The sequence below is a fragment of the Nilaparvata lugens genome, chromosome 2 (genome assembly GCF_014356525.2).
Source record: "Nilaparvata lugens isolate BPH chromosome 2, ASM1435652v1, whole genome shotgun sequence".
NCBI classification, from domain to species: domain Eukaryota; kingdom Metazoa; phylum Arthropoda; class Insecta; order Hemiptera; family Delphacidae; genus Nilaparvata; species Nilaparvata lugens.
Genome location: NC_052505.1, coordinates 72,012,802 through 72,037,836, shown reverse-complemented (window position 1 = coordinate 72,037,836; position 25,035 = coordinate 72,012,802). Strand labels below are relative to the sequence as shown.

Genomic DNA, 25,035 nt, shown 5'->3' with positions numbered 1-25,035 from the left:
TATAAGTTATTATTGTATGCTATGGAGTTTTTATAAATTTATTGCTCATTCCCAACCCTTTGTTTAAATAGATTTCAATGATTCAAATCTCAATTCTCGTAAATGTCAAAACATAAAAAGCTACCGTATTGATTTTTTCAAATATAGTTGGTTGTTCGTCTTTTCTTTGATTTCAGAAAATGCAATTATATTTACACTAGGATTACAAAATCTTAACTATCGACATGACCATTTTTTAGTATAGATGTTGAGTTTTTATTATTGCAGACTTACTATGATAATTTGTATAGAGTCACCAATTTCAGGATCAATAAATAAATTGTATGGAATGAAGAGGTGATCCAAGGTGAACCTCTTGTGATATGTATGCAAATCAATGAACAAAACCACAAATACCAGAGTCAACAGGATTCAGGAATCCTATATTTCCGAATGATTATATAACATCCGAAAATAATGACAACTTATAAATGGATTAATTATTATTTTAATCTATCACATAAATATCTATGAGCGAATTGTCATAACTCAAAAAATATATAACGACGTTGATGGCTTGTATATTTTGGAATGAGTTCAACTTCGATTCAAAGAAAAAATGAAATATAAAAATATAGCTGTCATGTTGAAGAGCCGAGTAAATTGGAAATTAAAACACAAAATTCAATTATTATTATTAATACTACAGTAAATTATGAATTAATGAGAAGGGCTTCGAAATATAAAAGACTTAATCATTCTTGACGATAATTTATTCTTTCAATAATGTCATCTTTTATTTTCATAATACATGTCTATACATTATCCGTTTCTGTCATAATGATGTACCTATATAATATATTCATTATAATACACATACTGTATATAGTTTGTTTAATATAGAATGAGATATTAAGCTCCTTTTCAGCTTCAACTGTCAATATATTTGAAAATTTATTGAATACCAAGCAATTACAACAAATTTGAAAACTTGGTCTCATTATTCAAAGACCACTTCTATCAGTAATAACATATTGGATTTTGAATAATGTTTTGTAACAATAAATACAAAACAGTATCTTTCAATTATGTTTTTAAATTTGTTCTACATCGCTCACTACTAGTGATCAATACTTAGGGACCGGCAAGGAGAATGGATGATAATATATAACCTTATAGTGGACGCGATTGGGTGGTCAGCGTAATTTTCAAGCAATTCAATCATGAAAATAGTTATTCTGCTCTTGGGATGTAATGTAATATTTTTAGGAATTATTTGTGAGACACTGAGAATTGTTTGTAAAAAACTCATTTGAGAGTGAACCTATTAGAGAATTCAAGGAAAGCCTTCCTTTTGCAATACTGGTAAAATCACAATTCTTCTACTGATAGAGTATAGTTACATAGTTTCTAATATTGGCCAATGTTTCTCAGTGTTTGTGCATGATCTCCACACTAGAGATCCTAGTTTTCGAGAAACTGTCATGCTGTATTTAAAATGAAATTTTATCCAAGAGAAATGAAAATTTCCAGCATTTCCAAATCATTGGTGCTTCATTCAATTGAAAAAAATCTATTCAACTTGATTTAGAAATTAGGCTTGATTTAGATTAAACACACAATAATGAATTATTAATACATTGCTATTGAAATGATAGAATATTTGTTCGAATACACATCAGTTAAATTTAATTTGGAATTTCGAATTAGAAATTATGCTACATTTAAATTAAACATACAATAATGGATTACTAATAAATTGCTATTGAAATGATAGAATATACATTTGTTTGCAAGACCATCCAACAGCGAAACTCAGTAATATATCATCAACAGCTCCCAGGAACCTGCATTGTCAACTTTTTAAATATAGTTTTGTACTCGGCACTAATCCATTCAGATTATTTACATAATTTTCAAATTGGAAATAATCATATAATGTGAACTATATACATGCTATTGTTGATCAACAGTATGTACAGTAGCATTTATGGCAGATATTCAAAGACAATAATTAATCTATCCTACCTACATGAATCTAAACGAAATGCTTCAACAATTACACATTCAGAGTCACCATTATTAAGAGGTATTGTCATGGAAATAATAAAATAATGTTATTATCTAATTATATGACACTTGATTGAATTAAAAATTCGAATAGGTTATTTTTTCTAAGTGATACAAAAAACACAGATACCATCTAAGAGATCAATAAGAATCTCAGTTGAGCTCAGACTACAAATTTATAAATTTCAATAATCAATCAACACTAATATTTTCCAAATACTAAATTATTTTTAATTAAGACGATTATTATTCTGACTTGGATATTATAAGCTTTTGAAACATTCTAGATTACCTTTTTGAAATACAATACATAATAAATACTTGTACAATCGACTAAATTTAATCAAGAGTAGTATTGTAGCTGCTTTGACAACCTTGGTTAATAAATTTCTTTAAAATTATATTCACTAACTTACTATAAATTATAGTTTTTACTATACAGTATTGTGTAAAATAAGCCTTTATAAAATACCTATGTAGAAACCAACTAGCACAAAATGGCGTTGGTTGAGTGGTTGATGCAACTGGCTCATTTCCATTCTAGGCCTGGCATTCACCTTTCTATCATCTTTTCCACCAAAGTCTAATGTCAATCATAGGCAATAGAAAACATACAATGGCATGATTATTATTATTAGATTTGAATAAGTAACACCTTTAATCAAAGGCAATAACATATCATTAACATTATTTTAGAGTGAAGCAGTAATTGAGCTACTTTCACTTCATATTCAAGTTTGTGCTAATATTCATTATAATTATATTGAAATGTTTCAGGAATATTAAACATTTAAACCTAAGCAAATTACAAAATTGTTCAATATCTCTAATTATACATGAGATTCTTCAACTGATATCTAAGCTATAGATGGTTTAGGCACTAGAAAAAGCTTGAAATTTCGGCAGCCTTATGTGAAGACCTAGCTTTTTCTAGTGACTAAAACATCTAAATAGCTTTCCATTAATGATTATAATTTTATCAACTATCATGAAATGTTCATGGTTATAATTTAATTACCTAGCAGATTCTAATAATTATGTTATGATACAATGTGACATAAGTGTTCACTAAAAACATTCTTTGGCACACATCATTATATTTTAGATAATTCTCTTTGAAAGAGTACAGATAACATTGTATTTTCAAGAATAATTTTTCATTGACTATTTCAGCGTTTAAAATAGTGTCTAATAGCTGCCGTATCAAATCTTGCTGATTAGTCACAGCCTCTAGATTGTGAGATTCCAAAATGTTCAAAATAACAAAGAAAAAGCTTCAATACAAACATTTAGTGCATCATGTAACATTTTTCGTCAAACAAGTTTGATTTCCTGACAAACATTTTTCATTTTTTGTAACTTGATTAATTTAAAAATAAAAATTATAAAAAATAAATGCGACTATAAAAATGCCGGTCTTATAAAATTAATAAAAACACAGTAAAAGAATTTGGAATACGAAATTCAATGTTTAATGTTTTGTGGTTGGATTTGTCTTTAGACTATCACTTTTTGTGGTTAGTGGTAGAGTGAACATTAGTGTCTAAATTCTGCCACTTCATCAAATAAAACATATCTATCATATAATTTTCTAACTGCTTTGCAGGATTTGTCAAGAAATATGTAGACTGCAACAAATTTGTAAATGAAGTACTATGATCACAACAAAATTGAAATACTATTATTATCGTGTGGTCATCTTGGGTAGTTATTGAAAAATCACAAAGAAAATTGACGGCCGTTCAAATTTGACTTACAAAGAACATATAATAATATTTATTGCATTGATTACTTGATCGGTATTACGATTTACTAAAACTTCAATACAAAAATGATACGATTTGATTGAAAAACAATTGGATGCATTATATTATGTAGAAGCAGTCTTCTTTTTATCGCGATTGTACATAGATTTTAAAATTTATTAGAAAATGATATCTTTCTTTTGTTTAGAAAGTAAGTTGTGAATAACATTAAAATATCAAACAGAAAGTGGGCACAATGAGAGATGTACAAACCGCATTTCACCTAACTTAGTTAATCACATTGATCTGACACTCATGTAAACACTACACTACTCGAAGCATTGCAATCCACGAACACTTTTGCAAATATGAATACAGTACTTGTTTAACATTCCCATGAAAGGGTAATGATGATCAAAGGTGTATAAAACTTGATTATGCATGATAACATGTATACATTGTTAATAGTGACATATTGTAACATAGTGCCAGATGCTGAAATCAGTGCTAAGATATATAATATATATATTTCGTTATTTACACACATTTATTGAGACATAAAATGTATATTATTCAACAGAGCACATAAAATATTATACTAGCTAATTCTTGAAATGCATTACCTACAAACAAATATAACAATCACAAAATAAACTCCACATCTTACAATATAATTTATATACATTTCAATAACTCTCACACTCTCATTCTAATTATTATAAAATCACGCTCTCACAAGAACTGAAATCTATTGAAATGATCCAAGTTGGTTTATACAACATTGAAGTTAAAAATTATTTTCAACATTATCTACGACTACTGCTATGAGTACTGCAAATTGAAATGATTTGCAAATATAATATCAAGTAGTGATAGTAACTATAACTAACAACATAACTTACTGTTATGATAATTTGAATAGTGTCACAAAAAGTGTCTCTAGAGTAGATTCCCTACGGTTCTTCGGGTGTCGTGATGCAGGATTAGTCTCACAATAACCTCATGCTGATATTTTACAATATCTATAATCACACCACAACGCCATATATTTAATCGGTCAACGCTACTTCACCGAATGCACACAAACGTCATGTGCTCAACTACACAAACCACCAATTGCTAAATTAGAAACACCACAATTTGTTCTAAACAATATAAAAAAATCATTCAAATACAAGACGACTTTTTAGACGCCATTATCACAACATATTTGAGGGGTTTCTAAAATGTGAATTACATTTTTCACCCCAAAAATCACACACATTTAAAAAATCTCAATATAAATAATTTTCCATATTCAACATGCATGCAAGGTGTAGCAAACAATAAAATTTCATGCAAGTGTAGTTTGTGCGTGAAGTAGTGTTAAAAAAGTGGAAAATAACATTTAAATAATTCAATCACAATACTTTATTAAAGATAATGAGGGGTTTATATGAGCATCAAATCAATGGTTCTGTCTTATGTACTGTATGTTGCATAACGTTTTGAGATTTTAATATCAGTAATTTCCTCGTCCCTTGACGGGTTTTATATTTTCATTTTTTTCACAAGAATATTTTTCTTTACTTCTAACTTCAACTATGAAAATTAAGCTTTTCTTAATTTTCCACTGTCTATAATAGTTTCCCAAAATTTAGCACTGTCTACAAACAGTATTCCTCAATTTTTTCACCGACCAGATTCTAGATAATAATATAAATACTTCCCTATTGTTCATATTTTGGATTGGAACAGTTGTCTGTTTCATTTCTGAAAGTTACGACTCGTTCAGTGTAATTGATTAATCTTTTAACTATCATAAACTTTTCTCAAACCTTCTGCTGAGAAATTCAGTTACCGTACCTCATGTTTTTCGAAAGGAGAAAGACGAATTCTTATTGAACACATTATTAACGTCATTTGAACCCACAAAAGCTTGTTGAGATTGCAAATAAATAATAATCGAATAGAATATAAATGAATTCAATTAAGCAAAATATGCTAAATGTTTTAAATGTTCCCTTAAATGTGTGAGAAAAAGAACCTGAATACCCGAATAAGTGTAAGATTGTGCGTTTGGTAGAAATGTCAATCATTATCACTAAAAAATTCTAATACTGTATTACCTACATTAAATACGCAATAGAATAATGAGTTGACAATAAAAACAGCCAAGATTTTGTACAAAACAGATAATAGAGATTGAAAGCCAACAAGATGAGTTTTCATTACAATAATAAATCATTGTCATAAAAAAACATCAAAATAGCTGCCAAATAATACTTTGAGAAACTTAGCTTTCAAAGTTTTCGAAATATCACAATTACTCTTGAAATGAGTTAATAATTGCTTCAAATCATATCAATGAATTAATTTATATAACTGTAATCGACATTGATGAAGTGAACATTTCTTTGATTTTTTCAATCAAAGCACGAGCAAGCAACATGTAAGAAATTATAAAGAGTGATATTATGATCGGTCAGAGAATAAAATAAGCATGCAAAATTATTCATAACAATTTAAATACATAAAATCAATATGATGAATCAAGTTATTTGAAGATTATGTATAAAATTGATTTATCAAACTAACAGAAAACAATATGATCAGAAATAAAATATGCATAATATAATAAAATATTGGCAAAACAAGAGACATAAATTAACTTTGATATCATTAATATTAAAAGAAAGATGGATTTGAATGAATTTCTGGCTAGAGATACCTTTAATTCATTAAAACAGTGATAGTCAAAGAACATGAAAAGATTATGATAAGATTGAGATGTTAATAAGTAGTATAGAAATAAGAATAAAACAACAATATTAATAGATGAGATTACTAAAGATAAAAATTGTACTTAATTTTCAAAACTAGCCTAGAAAGATCACCAAAACTAGTCACGCTTAAGAGATTTTTTAACCTGATAAAGGAATATTTTTCAAACTATTTTGTTCAAGAGACTAAAGAGTAGAGTTTCAGATCATATAAACTAGATTTTTGTACTGAATAGTATTCAAATATAAGAATTAGTTTGTTGCTAAAAGATAAGTAGAGAGCATAGGATTCCATAACAAATTCCAATTCTTTAAAATCAAATTCTAGTATAATAATTATTATGCTTTGATGAATGATTGAAGATAACGTAAATGGTTGAATTTTGCTTGGAAGCTTTGGTTAGTTGCTAGCACTGATAAGGCTATGCCAATTTTTCTACATTTTCACACGTTCTAGTGTGTATTAGTGACGCCTTTTATGGACGCATGATGTGCAATTGATGTTGCAACTGATAAAAAATTTGGCGGAAAAATTACTGATCCAAAATGTTTCATTTTTCTATTTGATTATTCTTCACAACATCTCCACCAACGAAACAATAAAATATAAAAGATAACATTTAATAAAACAATTACAATTTTACAAAGTGAAACACCAGGAACTACTTTTACAAAAGAGCAATCTAATAAACCGTTGAACCTACAGATTTATGGATTCATTACATTAAATAATAGTCCTGAGAACCGGGCGTAACAGTTTTATATTTTCAGGATAATCTTATCACTCAATAATCAAAGTTTGTAGTTGATGATAGGGCGTCAGTTTGAAGGAGGCCTAAATTCATTTACCATGATTAATACTGATATTAATTATTTTAACAGAGTCGATGTAAGAGAACACAAATTCTTGAAAGTGGTGAAGAAACCGTAGGGAAAGAGCTTTTGACATGTGAACCAAATAGAACTGTGAAAAATACGAAAACTTATCAGTGATATCAATAACCCAAAGCTCGCAACACAAAATTAGAAATTTTCCGTCATTTCGAAACATTTATTATATTTCCTTTCTTTAGAGCAAAACTCTCTCATCATTATCCCTGCCATTACCCACGATTTCACATTTTCTAACATACTAAAAGTTCCTATAAACAGAAAAAAAGATTGAATAAAAAATTCAAAGTCAAAACATAAAATACGAATGATTACATTGAATAAAAAAAATATGAAAAATGAATAATCACAATTAAAACATAAGAAATATTTATATTGTATAGGCCAGCTTCTACCGAAACCTTTCCCGTACATTTTCGACTGTATAACAACTAAACCTGAACGTTATTACCAGTTGTTTCAACGCAGTAACAACGGATTTCGTTGCTCAACAATAGAATATGTAGGGTGAAACGTTACGATAGAGGCGCTAAAATTCATGTTTCCACGTTCATTTTCGACTATATAGCAACGAAACCTGAACGATATTACCAGAAAAATTGATTTCGTTGCTTCAAAGTGAAAAGTTTCGGGTGAGTTGTTAGTGGCTGGCCGAGCAATTGGTGATTGTGCGAGACTAGACTGGGTTGTGGTGTGTGATTGCGATGGTGGAGGTGGAGGTGGGCGAATGTGAGTAATCTCATCAGAACCAGTAGGGCGAGTCTGAGGTTCATGTTTGCAGCGCGGTGGCTATCTCGCGGTGGATGCCGGCCAGCTCCTGGATGCGCAGCGCCAGTTGGTTGTTGAGGGTGTCCATGACGCGGCGCTGCGACTCATGCGCCTCCAGCGCCGTCTCCAGTTGCGCCTGCGCCAGAGAAACGCCCGCCTGCAGCTCTGCGTTCTCCTGCGACAGCATCTGCGCAAGCACACACCCACTTCTAGTACATACAATAAATTACACCTCTAAAGGTTCTCCTTTTTAGTGAGATTCACGTTATAAAGCCGGTGGAAATTATAGTAACGCATTGTTGCCACTTTTCCGTTTCCGCTTCCTTTAATAATACGTAGTTGTGATTAAAGTTACCCCGGAATATTTGATTTGATATTTCATTTATTTATTGCCAATTAGAACAGTAGAAGAAAAACATAATATTTCAAAATAATTCAGAAAATTCAGGTTTATATTTAACTAATAATTACAGTAGAAATATGATTACTATATTAATTATTGATTCTTGTTAATAATGATTGATTCTATCTGAAATGTATATATATATATTCATGATTTAATAGGTAATGATTTATTATCGTTGAAATTGAATATTTAAAAACTTTAGATAATTCACTATTCACTATTTCTTCATAGAAAAACGATTTTACAACGGTACGGAGTTGGAAAATGATAGAACTATCTGTTTTGTCTAATAACAGAAGAGATTAATAAACTCATGTTATTAGGGTGCTGACTAAGGCTAGGCGCACACCAGTTAGTCAAGACAAGACATGATCAGACACGTTCAGTCACAATACTTCACATAGTTGCTTATGAAGATATGTCTAATTGTAATGACTAATCAGTGTGAGTTGCGTCATAAGCAACAATGTGAAGTATTGAGACTAAACATGTCTTGTCTTGTCTTGTCTTGACTAACTGGTGTGCACCTAGCCTAACTACATGAATCTCACTGTTGACAGACACGCTCTAGTTCCATTTAAAGCCGATTTCACACTGTAGCTTGAACTGTCTTTTAAAAGACGTAGCCATCGTAACTCCTAATGTTAAATCCAAGCTACGCCGGTTTGAAATGGACAGATTAACATTGGGAGATACGTCGGCTACGTCCTTCAAAGACGTATTTCAAGCTACGATGTGAAATCGGCTTTAAAATGAACGAGTGCGTGCCTACACTGAGATTCTTGTAATAAGTATAATTAACATTAGTTTACTACTCTTCTCTGCTATAGGACAAAGCAGAGAGCTCTCTATAATTTTCCAACTCTGTACCGTTGCAAAATCGTTTGTACGCTATGAAGAAATATAATTAAGTAAAATTTAATCACAACGTTGAAAAAGTTATAATTAAATAATTAAGATGTATATTTTATTGCTGAATTGAATATATTTCAGATAGAATTAATCATTATTAACAATAATCAACTATTAATATCAGATCACATATACCAGAGTAACTTGAATCACAGCTACATACTATAAAAGGCAGTGAAAACGGAAAAGTGGTAACAATGCGTTCCTATCATTTACAATAACTTTAGGCTATAACGTGATCTCACTAAAGAGGAGAAGTAATCATTAGTAATGGAAAGTAATATTTAAAATGAAGAAGTATATTTCCTATAGATGTCGTTGATAAACAGGCTATTTATGTTTGTAGGGTAATTAATTCCTTGGGGCTTGGGCTATTATCCCTTGCGACAGAGGGAAAAAGTTGCACATTATTATTATTATTATTATTATTAAACGAAAATGTCGATTAAATGCTGTAATTCATCCCGAAGACTTCTGCTACTGCAAATATTGACAACAGGGTAAACAGCTAGATGGAAATTCGAATAGCGCTACTATTCAAAAATTATTTCTCAGCCCGGGAATCGAGCCCAGTACCTCCTAATTGCCGGTCAGGAATGCTTATCCTTACACCAAACTGACGATCCCCGGATAGCTGCTATTCAGATATTGTCAGTTTGGTGTAAGGGCTGAGAAATAATTTTTGAATAGCAGCGCTCATCGAATTTCCATCTAGCTGTTTACCCTGTTATTTACCCTGTAGGTAATAATTGCAGTAGCAGAAGTCTTAGGGGTGAATTACAACATTTAATTTGGATTTTCGTTTAATTAATTAATTTATTATCATGTGAACAATTGTAATATCTCAGTAATTTCCATCTGTAGAGTTGCACATGTATATTATAAGATTTCCTAATGCACATATAGATCGTATATAATGCAATATATACCGTACGTAGGTATATGCATGATACGAGGAAAAAAATGCTAGTGTCTTGAATGTTTAACTAATAAAAACTTCAATAGCACGATAAAGGCTAATTTATTTCTATTATTAGCATACGGCTTGGATCGTGGGGAGTCCCATAGGAAGTTCCACTTCGCCAACATAACCATAATCTCCCATGATGGAAAACTGTTAATGAGTTATTCTTGATTTTCACATAAATTTTATTTTGAAAATTCTTTCGATTAAATAAACAGGCTAATTAAAAAATGTTCTACAGTCTACACCTTTTCCAATTGTATTTAAGAAAGTATAAATGATAATTGAGAGTAGTAACTCGTATTCAAGAGAATGTCAGATGTAAATGAATAGTGACTCTAGATGTAAATATAGTGTATTGAATTTGAGAAGTTATCACATGTAAAACATGGATTTTAGATCATGTCATCATCATCTCATCTCAATTAATAAACACAAAAGTAAATCTTGAAGGGGCATCATGTAGAAAAAATTCCATTCTGTTCAATGGATTCAATCCAACTCTAGGACTCATATTCTGAATTTTGATACATACGCAAGTGTAGGACTTTTTGGCAAGGAAATAAATGAAGATTTGGATCTCTATTCTTTCTCACAATTAAGGAGTTTTAGTGAATAACTTTCAGAGTACGATTGAACCAGCAGGTTTCCAGAAAGTGCCTGTTATATTAAAAAAAACAAGAGATTTGCTCAAATGAGTGGTTCTTACCTTGCAACGTTCTTCACTAGGCTGCTTTATACTAATTCTTTTCAATTCTTCATCTTTAGTTTTCAATTCGACCTCCAATGTTTCTACTCGTAATCTTAAAATGCCAAGTTCCTTTCTAAGTTCGGCAGCAGCTTCAGTTCCACCTGAAAAAATTGAACTGCTTTTCAGTTTGAAGGTGAATAGTTTTAAATTACAAGAGCTTGAAGTAATAAGATCACGATATATCATCACATCGAGATGAGGATAAGGCTTGTTACTGAAAAACGTCTTATTATATTACATAATAATGAAAAATGCCTATTAAAGTTAGTCAAACTAAGGAAATCTGAATAAATGAAAACTTGATCCAAAATGCATGTATAGTTGTACACATACATACATGACTTACAAGTAAATAATTGAATTGAATTTATTCCCAAAAATTACAAATACATATTTATACAATATATATGTACATATTACAAGAATATGCAATACAAAAAGACAATGATTGTAACTTGAGTTTATAACAATATAAACTCACTTATTCTGCTCAAGTACTTAATATACAATTCAAATTATTTTAGAAAAATTGATGAAACGTGAAAGGGAAAAGACAATGTATTATAAACATAATATCATTTAATAACATTTTATATGTGTTCAAGTTTGAAACGGTTACCTTTAGCAGCTTCTAATTCGAGATATTTAGTTTTTAGTCGTGCGTTTTCTTCTTTGTACGAGTGTAGTTGTCGTTTCCATTCATCTACATTTGCTGTACTTTCTTGCAGAGCGCTAGTTAATCTTAAATTATTGCTTTTCAAAGTTGCCAACTCCACCTCCCATTTCTTCGCATTTGCTGAACTGGAATAAAAAAATGATGAAAATTGTATTTTAGAATTGAAAAAATATGATTATGTGAGAATGTTATGGCCGGTTACAGAGCTCGACCGACCGTCAGTGCGTACGTCAGTCGCACTTGTCTTTTCCATAGATATTCCATGTATCCGTACAGAGCAGGACTGACGGCACGCATGCGCACGGTCAGGACCATGCGTTTTACACTGCTTACGAAGACCATCGGTCGAGCTCGTGCGCATCCGTTCCATCGGTCGACTGACGCGCTATTGAAGCAAATAGAAGCTTTCAGAGCCGTACTGATCAGTAGCCCGATCGCAACATAACCAATGTGCTGACACCTCTGCCCGACAATCAGCTGATATTGAATTGAATAGCATAATAAATGAATTCAATTAATGGTGTCATATTTGAATTCAGAGTTTTTCCATACATTTCTTCAATCATTTCTAAATTTTTTATTGGAAAAATCATATATTATCTACGTTTATTTGATTCTTAGCTTAAAGTGACTGCAAGTATTCCCAATGGTGATACAAGCTCGAAATAACTCATCAAAATTTCTGATGGACATTCTGAGGTAGATAAAAAATGTATCTTCATCCCCAAGCAATGATGTATATGGTACTAAATTCCCTTTTAAATATTCTTTGGGCGACCATCGGGTGAACTTGATATCTACGTTTTTTAATCTTTCGTATACGAAGATTATAAGCTGCAATTAAACAATCTGTAAAGGCGTCCATTTTGTGAGTCAGAAAAACTGATGTATGGATGCGTATGGTCAGGATGGTGCATACGCACTGACGGTCGGTCGAGCTCTGAATGTGTAAAACTGATTTATGGATGCGTATGGTCAGGATGGTACATACGCACTGACGGTCGGTCGAGCTCTAAAATCGGCCTAAGACTTTCCACAATAACAATTATAATTATTATTTTTGTATGACATGGAATGTATAGCTCATACTCTCCAGCTATTTGTGAATGTACTTGAATAGCTTCAATTTGATCACTCTCCTCAAGATAACTTAAATTTCAAATAATTCTAGGTTGATTATATAATTGAAATCACAAAAATTAATTTACCTGTGTGCTAATGCCAACTTTAGCCTGTCGTTTTCATATTTCAGTTGAACTTCAGCGCTAGAAACTGGATTCGCTGCCACTGCAGATGGAGCTTTCATGTCAGCATTCTGATGCTTAGGACTTTCTCCTTGCTAAAAAAAATAATTAATATGAAATAGAATAGCAAAACATATTGTTTAAATGCGGTCAGGGTTTTGCCCTTGCTGGGTGGTGCCATGTAATTTTAATTTATTTGTAAAATAGCATAATATTATAATCTAGAATATTTCTTTTGTGAGTTTTTATTTTGTATTTTGTTTTTATGGGCAATAAAGATGTTAAAAAAATGCAGGAAAAACAAAAATTTAAAAGCAGAACCAACTGCACAAATCTTGCGTTGGAGTGGGGAAATATAATCTATTATTATGTATAAAAATATTCTGATAATTATAGAGCCAATAATATTATAGAGTCATCAAGGCAGAATAACTGCATAGTTTGCATCTACATAAATCAGGGAATTTTAAGAATAATATCGGGGCACTGAGCTTCGCTCGTTATTTATCTATTGATAAACAGAACACAATTCTTCAAAATAATTGGGGAAGGACTAACAGGCACAACACAACTGTTTCTTTCCTGAATTTTGATTTATACACTATAAATAGTCAAAATAGTAGGTTATGTTCCATACACTTGAATTCAGGTCCAATTTTCAGTCCAAACATTTGAAAGCAGAAACGTTCTAATTTAGATTGTTTACAAACCAAATTGAATAACAAAATAACACTCACTAATTACTTAAAACTGTAAAATAATTATTAACTTTGAAAATTATGATATACTCTAATTAAGAATGATATACCATGTCATGTCAACAAACCAGATTATTTTGATCAAGTCGATTGAAATTTCCATATAATATTTCTCGTGAGATAAGCTGATTGATTCAACTGCTGAACATAATTATGTCTCTCTCCCACAAAGGCACTTACTTGCATCTTCTGTTATCGACAGACGACGAAATTATAATCTATTTCTCCAAGGATGAATAATTATTATCCTTTTCATGTCCTTCAGAAAGTGTTCCCAGGGATAAGACCTAGTGCAATCGAATTTTTATATCATAAACCTACTATGTTCCAAATTTCGTGAAAATCGTTAGTTCCGTTTTCGAGATCCGTTGGACATAAATATATAACCATATAATTAACCAAATTATCAAGTACTGGGAGCAATGTAAATAGTAATGCTAGTACTAATGCCATAACTTTTACTACTTCAATTCCACATACTTGAGGTATCAAAGAACAACTTTACATTGCGTCAACAACTTCCAATTCAGTTGAGTTCATACACATACAGGTATCATACGTAGCTTGGAAGTCCTTCAGCGCATCTAAGAAACACAGCGCTTATCCAGATCTGTATTAGGCCTACACAAAATGATAACGCTTGAAAAAGCGATCCTCAAGATACTGCTCATGAAGGCGAAACGATATTCACATTCTTTATTCTTGTGAATAAATTTTTCTACTGATAAATACTGATATGCCCAGTTTTATACTTGATATAGTTTTAATGATATAATTTTTATACTGATATAGACCGGTTGAAACATATATTGATAATAGCTTGTAGACTCGGTATATCTATCAACTTAATCGCGATTAAAATCGTTTAATCGCTAATCAGCAACTTCAACGCATCGTCTTCCGCTCTGTTCATTGGTTCTTTTGGCATAGGTTTGGTTGGAATTCAAATTCATTTATTTTGCCATAAAATATACAGATTGATAAAATAAATATTTTAAACTACAAAATGGCACTACCGGCAAAGAACAGCTTGTGCGCCGGCAGTGAGTTCGAACAACTAGGTATAGCAAACATGTCAATTGGATGACACATGACCTAATGAGGGTTAAATTAATATTTATGTAATATTTAAATAACTGTCGGTCGAGCAGTCTGTTCAGACATCAGCCATCAGCGAAAGGCTTCAGACGAAAATGTTTGAGGTTAGGTTTTTGTGTTTCTGATTCTTTGTTGTTCATTTTTTCTTCGCTGCTCTATTAAATTTTAGATGAAATTATTTTCGTATCATTATAGTTTGTAATATTTTCCAATAGTTCATTTAATGTTATTGATGATAATGTTAGAAGCAGCTGTTTGGCTGATGTCTGTTGAGACATGTTTGACAGACTCAGTGGCCGGTGGCGGTTACAGACCTGCAGGCCGGACAGAGACTGGCTGCGCTGATGCGAGTTGTTTCGGTTGGCGTCGGCGGCATTGTCGTCGACGGGTGCAGGGGGAGGCGCCAGCGGGGAGGGGGACACGCAGACGGCCGTCTGCTGCATGGCGGGGGGCTCCAGAAGCGGCGTGTTGTCGGTGACTACTGCGTTGGCGGCACGCGACGTGATTGGACTCGCGTTGGCACTCGTCACCGGAGTCCCCCCTGTACCCCCAGTCCCCCCCGTGCCCCCCGACGCGTTGCCGTTGCTCGCCTTCGCGCTCGCCAGCCGCGTCGCCTCCTTCACCTCTTGGAACTTCTCGATAAACTGCACACGCAAATTTCACATTACAAACTGCATTCTATTTATACCTAGTGTGGTAAGTGACCTTAGCTACATAAAGCTGCGTGCAGACTTAGGCATCACGAACACGCGCATTTCACATTTCATCAGCTGATTATATATGTATTTGTACATGAACCGTAAGGTAGAGTATAAGTACCTTACTTTATGCTATGCATAAGCGTAGCATTAGATGATGAAAAGTGAAATGCATGTGTTCGTGGCGCTCGTAGCTCAAGGCTAGGCGCACACCAGTTAGTCAAGACAAGACAAGACATGATCAGACACGTTTAGTCACAATACTTTTACATAGTTGCTTATGAAGACATGTCTAATTGCAATGACTAATCAGTGTGAGTGAACAACTAGTGCGTGTCTGTCTACAGTGACATTCATGTAGTTAGGCTAGGTGCACACCAGTTAGTCAAGACAAGACAAGACATGTTTAGTCGCAATACTTCACATTGTTGCTTGTGACGCAACTCACACTGATTAGTCATTGCTATTGGAAATATCTTCATAAGCAGCTATGTGAAGTATTGTTACTGAACGTGTCTGATCATGTCTTGTCTTGACTAACTGGTATGTGCCTAGCCTTGGAGAAACAAATGGACAGGAAGCAAGTGCAGCAAAAGTACTTTGTACACGAGTGACTCTCAACATTTTTCCTACAGTAATAGTAAAAAACATGAATAGTATAATAGTATAAAACTATTTTATTGCTACTCAATACTCAAATACAACATAAATACTAATAGTCAATAACATTCTACTTGAAAATAACAAAATAATATTTGTTATTATATTCAGTTAATGCATGGCCAAAGGAATAATTGCACACAAATTTCGTATATTAGGCTACTAAAAGCTAATTGGTGAGGATTACCAAAGAAAAGCTGAGCTTGTGCTCTAGGAGGGATATACGTGTTCATAAGGGATGGAACATGTTCACTTTCTTGGTAAGGACTACTATTTTTTATGGGTTGAAACATATTCAAGACATTTTAAATCAAGAGCAAGTAAGAGTTGATGATTTCATAGATTTTCCTACGCAAATCGTTTAGTATTTTCATCTAACAACTAGTACTTGCTTTCTAATCAAAATTAAATAAAGTATTTTATTATATTGAACATGAATGAATTCAACTTGCAACCATGCACAGCAAATGGTCTATATTTCTAATTCGTACACAACTGTTCGACTGTACAGAGCAGATCGAGCTACTAGGAAGCCCGTAGCGGAGCAGGCCCCAAGCGGTCACCCGTCCGACGGGAACACCGAGCAATCAACTTATCTGACGTCTAATCAAGCAATCTATCCTATCTCAGAGATTACATCGATAAAAATAATATAAGATAAATCATAGATGAGTTGATAATTTATTGCAAGCTATTCAATATGTCCATGGAAACAATTTGACAATAAATTATTACTACAATATTATATGTAATTTTCATTGATAATTTTGCTCATCAAAAGTACGAGCAGGTACAGTATTTAAAAGGGGACAGTTGGAAAATAGCAGATAGGAAATAATTCCGAAAAAAAGAATTTAATTTATTATTGACATATCACGTATAGAATCAAGTACAGATCTCACCTTATTGAGTTCAGCCTCCGAAGAAAATCCCAAACCATAGACTGTATTCGCTCGAATATCCGACCATTGTCCAAATTTTTGCGATGTCTTTGTGAACGTCATACTGGGTGTAATTGTACTATTTATAACAGCCTGAAACAAGAATACCAAACTTACAAACAGGAAGTATATGTAGGCTATGTATTAATATACATAATATTGTGATTCTTTCACAATACATATATCCAATTGGGAAATACTGGAGGAAAATAGGATAAGCATGGAGTTGATTAACTTCAATGAGTTTTTGTATTAAAATTTAAAGATACTTGAGTAGGTACACTATTAATAACTAAATAGGAACTGCAATAACTCAAATAAAAGTATGATTCAGTAAAAGCTATAATAATTGAAAGTTTCTTGGACCTGACATACCACGCAGTAGGAATGTAGAACTATGAATTCGATTAAAAAAGCTGATAACTGCGATGTGAAACTATGAATTCAATGGAAGAAGCTGATTAGATAACTCCAAGGTACCTAGAATACATTCTAGAATGTATTGTCTGGCAATAAGCAATTTACTCAAAGTTGTTCAACAGGTGGGAAACTTAAGGAGCCTCCAATATGATGCAATTATAACATAATAATGTAGGATTTGAGATTCTAGCGATGGTAATTCTATTTTGATGTATTATATAATATCAACATATGAGAGTAGACATGTGATTAATTCAAAAAGCAACATCGTTAATAAAACAAAAAACAAGTTAGTTTTCACGAGAAAAGTTCAATGAATAGATTAAGAAAATGTAAAATGTGAATGTGAGGAATTAATAAAAGTTTTATTGATTTGTATCAGGATATTGATTTAAAGAATAATATCCTACATTTTGGGGGCTCGTCCGGGATAGGATTGAATTGAACGGGATATCTGAAGTTTTGTGTGAAAAATGTCATATTTAGTAAGTTTGAAGAAGTGTGACTTGCTGAAAACAGCAGAAGAGTTGAATATTGATCTGCCTATTAATCTGAGAATAGTACAAATAAGTAAATTGATTACCGAATCAGAAGTCTACGACGAAGAGTTTACCAAGAATTTGTTGGAGAGAGTAAAGATAGAGAACATGATGAGATAAAGGAACGAGAACGAGAGGAAAAGAAACAAGAACAAGAGGAAAAGAAACAAAAACGAGAGGAAAAGGAACGTGAAGAGAGACGAGAACGTGAGAAAGAGGAACGTGAAGAGAGACGAGAACGTAATGAAATAATATATTTACTTTGCAACTTAAGCAGCAATTTTAATTAAGAATATTTGAGCTTCGAAACATAGTTTGTGTTAACTATTATCACAGTCAAGAAGTTAGTCTTGATGCGGAGTTTTGAAACATTTTTCAAAACCTAGATTTGAATACCGAAATCAATCTAAACATTTACAAGCATTTGATCAATTTCTTGTAATGATAACTTGTCAATGGAGAATTATTAAAAATCGATAAACAAAAACTTGAAAGTATTAATGGTTATCAAGGTTATGTCAGTAGCCTGAATATGTTAATCTGTAGCCTAAAATCATTGGAAATGGTGAAGAGAGGAAGGAAGAGGGTGATGATTAGGTGAAAAAGGAACTTCGATGGAATAGTGGAGAGGAAGATGGAATCGAATCAAATAATGAAATCAAGGAAAAACTTTGAAAACGGGATGAGAATGTACAAGGGATGAGGAGAGATGAGAAAGATGTAGTAATGGAAGATAACAAGAAGTCAAGATATGAATTTAGAAAGAAATATTGGCTAGTATTGAAAAAAGTGAAATTGATAAGTATAATTATAGAATGAAGAATATGTATGAATTGATGAATACTCGAAATTCAGAGGAATGGCCTGAACATAGGTTGAATTCGTATTAGAAAGAGATTGATGAAAATGATATAATTGATAAGCGTGAAGATTTAGAAAGAGAAGAAGTAAAGATAAATGTTGATGAATGAAATATGATGAATGAAAATGGTGTAGAGGCAAATCCAGGCACAAATTCTGATAATTTGGATGGTTTGAACAGAGTTGAAAAAACGTTTTGGAGACGGTTTGAAAAAATCAAATTTTGTAATAAATGATGGAGGAAGAAGACAAGATAAAAGTGAGAAACGACGAAATAGAAATTATTCAACCAACTTTTATAACAGTGTATAGAAGCGGAATGAACTTATGATGAGAAAACCTATTGATGAGAATAGAGATAGAGACCGGCAAGATTGGATAGAATCATCAGAATTTGATGGAGCTAGAGATGATAAAAAGCTTAGGAAGAAAAAGAGGGATATAAAAAAATTCAGGATATACCTGAAGAAAATTCTAAAAAATCTAGGAAATCTTGGAAAGGTTTTGTCATCAAACAAACAAAAGACGAGCAGCAATCTTTGAAAAATAGCAATTAGTCAAATCGAAAGCATTCAGTCACTACCTCCGTGTTTACGGAGAAGAAAATTTATTGAAAAAGCAATTCAAAAAACCCCAACAGCCAAAGGAAGTCAGTCTTATCAGGCAGTGTTGCGTGTAATATGTAGTCTTGAGTTTGTTCATTTTGTTTATGTTTGTTTTATTTTGTGGAGGCTTGAGGGCAAGCCAATTTGTCAGAATGGCCGAGTGTAGGATATGAGATTTTAGCGATGGTAATTCTATTTTGATGTATGAGTATGATATAATATCATCATATGAGAGTAGACATGTGATTAATTCAAAAAGCAATATCCTACAATAATAACAAGCTGCCTAAAAAGCAGTCGTTAGGTCATGTCAGAGGCCCTGAAATTGATCAGCTGCGACCTGAAAACTCTGACACCAGACCTGAGCCAGCCAGGTCACTCGATATTATTATTATTTATAACAAGCTTCAAATTGAAGATAGTATACAAGTTATGAAAAGATTTGAAATGAATGCTCAAAAATTGAATTCGCATAAAAATAACATGACTGAGTTATTTTTTATGAAGACATGTTTTATCCATTTCCAACCAATTCCGTGTCTTTTACGCGCGGAATTTGAATCTTAGACAACCAAAACGGAAAATGGCCTTACCTTGGTACCTTCGATGCTAATAATTCTATATAGGCTCCGCGTTGAATCATAGAAGAATGAAACACTAACAGCGGACGTTGAGGCCGAGATCCATGATCTTTTAGTTTTGGGGTCAATGTGGAAAACATGCGCCTTGCAGGTAAATATGGGTTGCTCACTGAAAAATAAAGTCATCAATTAATAATCAGATACTTATTGTTTCGTCTAAATTATTCACAGGGACAGGAGACTATTAGGGAAAATATATGATAACAGTACATTGTCAATGACAGTGCATGAGTAACTTTTGTGACATTACGGGGTTCTAATCTTGGCCCTCTGCTTTTCAATATATTTATTAATGATGTTGTCAACAATTTGGAATGTAAGGCACTAATTTAAGCTGATGACCTGAACATTTTCAGGAATTGATACCAGAGATGACTCCTGGTCTTTACAAAAGGACATCAACTACGTTTGTGAATGGACAAAAAGAAACTCCATGCTCAGTAACCTGAATAAGACTTTTGTGATGACTTTTTAAGGATAAATAATACCACAAGATTATTGTACAAAGTTTCTGATGTTGTGATGTTGTGAATAGGGAGAGACTTCCGATACCCTACAACGGTAAGAATACTTTACACTTCAACAGTTGATTATTGCGTTATTTATTCAGATTACAATATACACTGACAATACAGCTTACAATACAGTTTGAGATTGAATTTAAATAGTATAAAAAATAATTATTATGAACTATTAATACATGATGAGAAAAAATGCAATTAAAAAATTTCTTCAAGATAATATTGATTTGTATCTAAACATTACATCATACAATTTCAAGATGGAAAGTTATGTTACAACACTCACCGGTGTAACAACCGAAACAAGTTTCTCAAAAATATTAATAAAGAAGTGGTCATGACAATTAAATGTTTTATTCAATGTTTAGGCAGTCTGCGTCTACTAGCTATCGCGGGAACGCGAAATTGGAAATGTCCGCTACATAAATTAGCGGAGATTTCGATAATTCAATGTCTATTCTTTGGAAAGAATTCTCAGAATATCCTTCTCTAGAGTATAGAAGAATATCGAAGAATATCCTTCTGAGAATTCTTTTCAAAGAATAGACATTGAACTCTGTACCAGAGTTCTGAGTCACCTCAATAGTTCGAAGTCACCTAGAATATGCATAGATAATATTGAATACGAAAAGACTATGCACTATCAAGAAGATTAAATCAGTTCAGAGGAAATCTGTGTGTCAAATACTGAAGCGCTTCCAATCAGAGCTGCTCTACAGCAGCTTTCTTACAACCAGTTTTTTCAGGAAGCCATCTTGGACACCCTAGAATGGCGTAGAAAGAAATGTGATTCTTTATTTCTGTATGCTGGCTGTATCTTATATTTCTGTAATGTTGACTGTAAGGGGTGATGTGGAGGCCACCTATTATTATTAATCAATAAGGACAATAACCATAAACATTTCTTAAAATAGGCTATACCTAACTTATTCAGTAGAGATTTGTATCTCAAGGTTAATGAAATGAAGACTGCTGTGTAATAGTTTTATTTTTAAGATAAACTTTGAGCAGAAGTTATCTCGAGATGAAAATGGTAGAAGAAATAAACTTTCGGTTCTTCCCAACTTCAAAAAACCAAGCAGATGACAAAAGCTCTCCTTTTGTAATTGAGATAGATGTTTGTGTTTGAAAGTTTTCCTTGAACCTATTATGAGATATGTTGCCGATGACATAGATGGTTGTTCTAGTTGCAGGAAAATTTTCAAGGTAAACATTTGTGGGCCCTTCTTCACACCCGTTAAAAATTGTTCATTGATAGAGAATAGAGCGGTTGATATAAAAAATGGAGACTAGTTTGTAAATCTAGTTTGTAAGCATGTTGACATTAACATTTTGATGAGGAAAATGTATATTTTTTGTCTCTGGCTTTAATATTGTAGCAATTCTGTTGAGTTTCCAAATGGGTCTAGTAAAAGAGGGATATGCACTGATAATATCTGATAAAGTAAAGTGAGTTGAGAACCACTGACCTAGAAATTCCAAGATCGACCCAAGATATTACAAAATAATGGTCTCAGCTACAACCCAATCGTGTTATGTTTTCAAATGCACAAGGTAAAATGCTTGGTTTATAATTACATTAAAGACTAAAATTAGCATATTTCTCTTGAGAAGGGCACAGTTACTAAATGAGCAGAGTAGCATTTTGGAATGGATGATAAAATCCATCCAACTTTATTCTGTTAAAGTTATAACTAATCAATATAGCTGAATGTATATTAAGCTACCTAATAATAATTCTAAGCAAAATGGATTGGTACCTAGAGAAGCTGAATTGACGTAAAATTGCAAAACATAATCAAAATTATGTCACCAGTTCCAAATCTTTCACATTTGCCGTATGCCGTATCAATTCACCTGTTATTGCATTGGGACTGAGCTTATTATATGTAAAGATTTTTATTAAATTGAGGAAGTTTCACATCACAAACCACAGTTATTTAAACAAGGATAGATCTACCATAAATTATAATCAATTACAACTATGGTTGCCTTTAGGCCTTTAAAAACAGAGCTAAACTAGTGATAACTCAAAGCCGTTCTTTACTCCCATTGAGTAAAGGTTATGCTGACGATCAATTCGACGAGGTTACTTTTGAAATAGGATTACATTACTATTCGTTAAATTTAATTTTTAATTATAAACTCGGATTGTGGACAATGTAGATGAATATTGTGATCAAATCCAGTATAAGAATTCAGAGGGATACATTAAAACAATTTTTTATAAAAAATAAAACACTAGCTTACCCCATCGTGTCTTTTCCCGATGTCATCTTTGAAGCTGAGTGAATCAGCCGATCTCGATGTCAGGGGTAAAAAATCAAATTAAATTATAGACATCAATTAATTATATTAAAGCACAACTACCCTATTAATTTAGAGAGTAATATAAGAGAGAACTACACCTCTCTCACAGGTGTAGTTACGGATAATTCCTGCGTAACTACTACACTGTACAAGTAACAGCGATTGAATACGAGTTTACACTGTACAACACTGTGTTTCACTCTTGCCGAGTCGAGTCAATTGAAATTGAAACCAAAAGCAAAATTTATTGTGGAATCGTGGAAAGTGAATGGCTGCCTCGCCAGGTCACTCACATCGAGCAAATTTTTGCCGGTCAGAGAGATCAAATGTGAAAAGTGTTGCTATATATTATAGGCATGCATGCACAAAGCATAAATTATATCGTACACATTCTTGTAATCTCATGTAAGCTTTTTCATTTTTTTTGAAAATTCTGAGTGTCTGCCAACAATCTGTAATCTGTACAAAAGTGTGGAAACGGTCATCCTAATGTGCAAAGTGGTAAATCCGCTCCACCAGCAATTGATAGGGTACCGGTATCAAGTTGAATTCCCAGTCTGAACTTAATTTTTGTACAGTTTCATTTTTCATATTTCCTTTTGTAATTTAGTTCTTTGATCAATATTTGCAGTAGCAGAAATCCTTAGTTATATCCATATAGCTTTCATTTGACTTGAATATGGCATTTGTAGCTGAAACATGTCGTGACAAAATAATTTAAAAAGGGTACTCAGATTTATATTTCCATTTATAGATTTCATTTCATATAATTATTAATTATTCTGATATCTTTATATGAGAAATAATTTCAGCAGCGCTCTCAACTCCCTTTACAAGATATGTATATATGACTCTCAACAGCTTCTTGCACACTCCAAGAATATAATGTTCTCATATTAGCTTTGAGTCAATGTTGAATCCAAGGAGTGTGCCTAATTAATATTTCTGCTGCCAAAAGTACACATTACTTTCTGGGTCTTTCCTTCATTAAAAATAAGCACTTTTTGTGGAGAATCAGTCCCTGGCCTCAGCAAAGAGTTTTTGCACTCTCAGTAATTCAGTCCATGACCTGCAGTCACCAAATAACTTCCTGAAACTTCAAATTCTGAACAAGCTTAATTCTGGCACTGTAAGTCCACCACCCCTACCAATCATTATTTTATCATCTGCAAAAAGGAAAATTGAATCTTTCAGTCTCATATCATTAACAGGAACAGCAGAGGCTTAAGCACTGATACCTGAGGCACACCAGAGGTACATACTGCTTACAATCCAGCAAGGTTTTAAAATCACACTGTTTGTAATTTTCATTGGTTTATTATATTGTTATTGGTTGTTTATTTTTTATTGGAAGCCTCTCGCTGATGATGAACATGTTTATGTGTATAATATAATGTAAACATGACATGCATGTTTTATTAAGATATAGGTAGTCTATAGTGCGGTCCACGTTAAAATGGCAGTGAAGAAAGATAGGAGAAAAACGTTGCCAAGTCTCTCCATTTTGTCATTTAGTTACTCAATTCATCCCAATTCATCACCACAGCTGTTACTCAATTCATCCCATTAAATTTGATCCAATAATAACTATCATTTCCTTGATAAAATAATCAATTTAATGTCAAAATAATCAATTTAATGTCAAATTAATGAAGAAAATATATTTTTTCATGATTTGATTTAAAATTTTCTTCCATAAGTCCATAACTAAGATCAGATTTTTATTTTTATAGAAACCTGAAATGGCGGCTAGTTTAAAAAGCTGTGATACACCATTCTTATTTTCAAAACAACAGAAATTAAGTTATTTTCTAG

General features: G+C 32.5%; 1 protein-coding gene across 1 annotated transcript; it reads right to left on the bottom strand.

Moving 5' to 3' along the window:
• Positions 1 to 734: 734 nt before the first annotated feature.
• LOC111043999 (homer protein homolog 2) lies at positions 735 to 23,371 on the bottom strand. Its single transcript, XM_022329050.2, has 8 exons — positions 23,161 to 23,371; positions 20,342 to 20,498; positions 17,285 to 17,416; positions 15,339 to 15,668; positions 13,133 to 13,263; positions 11,868 to 12,049; positions 11,207 to 11,349; positions 735 to 8,402 (listed from the first exon to the last, which is right to left on the bottom strand). Exons 1-8 carry the CDS (start codon positions 23,184 to 23,186, stop codon positions 8,217 to 8,219), a joined length of 1,287 nt encoding a protein of 428 aa, XP_022184742.2. The 5' UTR covers positions 23,187 to 23,371; the 3' UTR covers positions 735 to 8,216.
• Between the last annotated feature and the right edge of the window lie 1,664 nt (positions 23,372 to 25,035).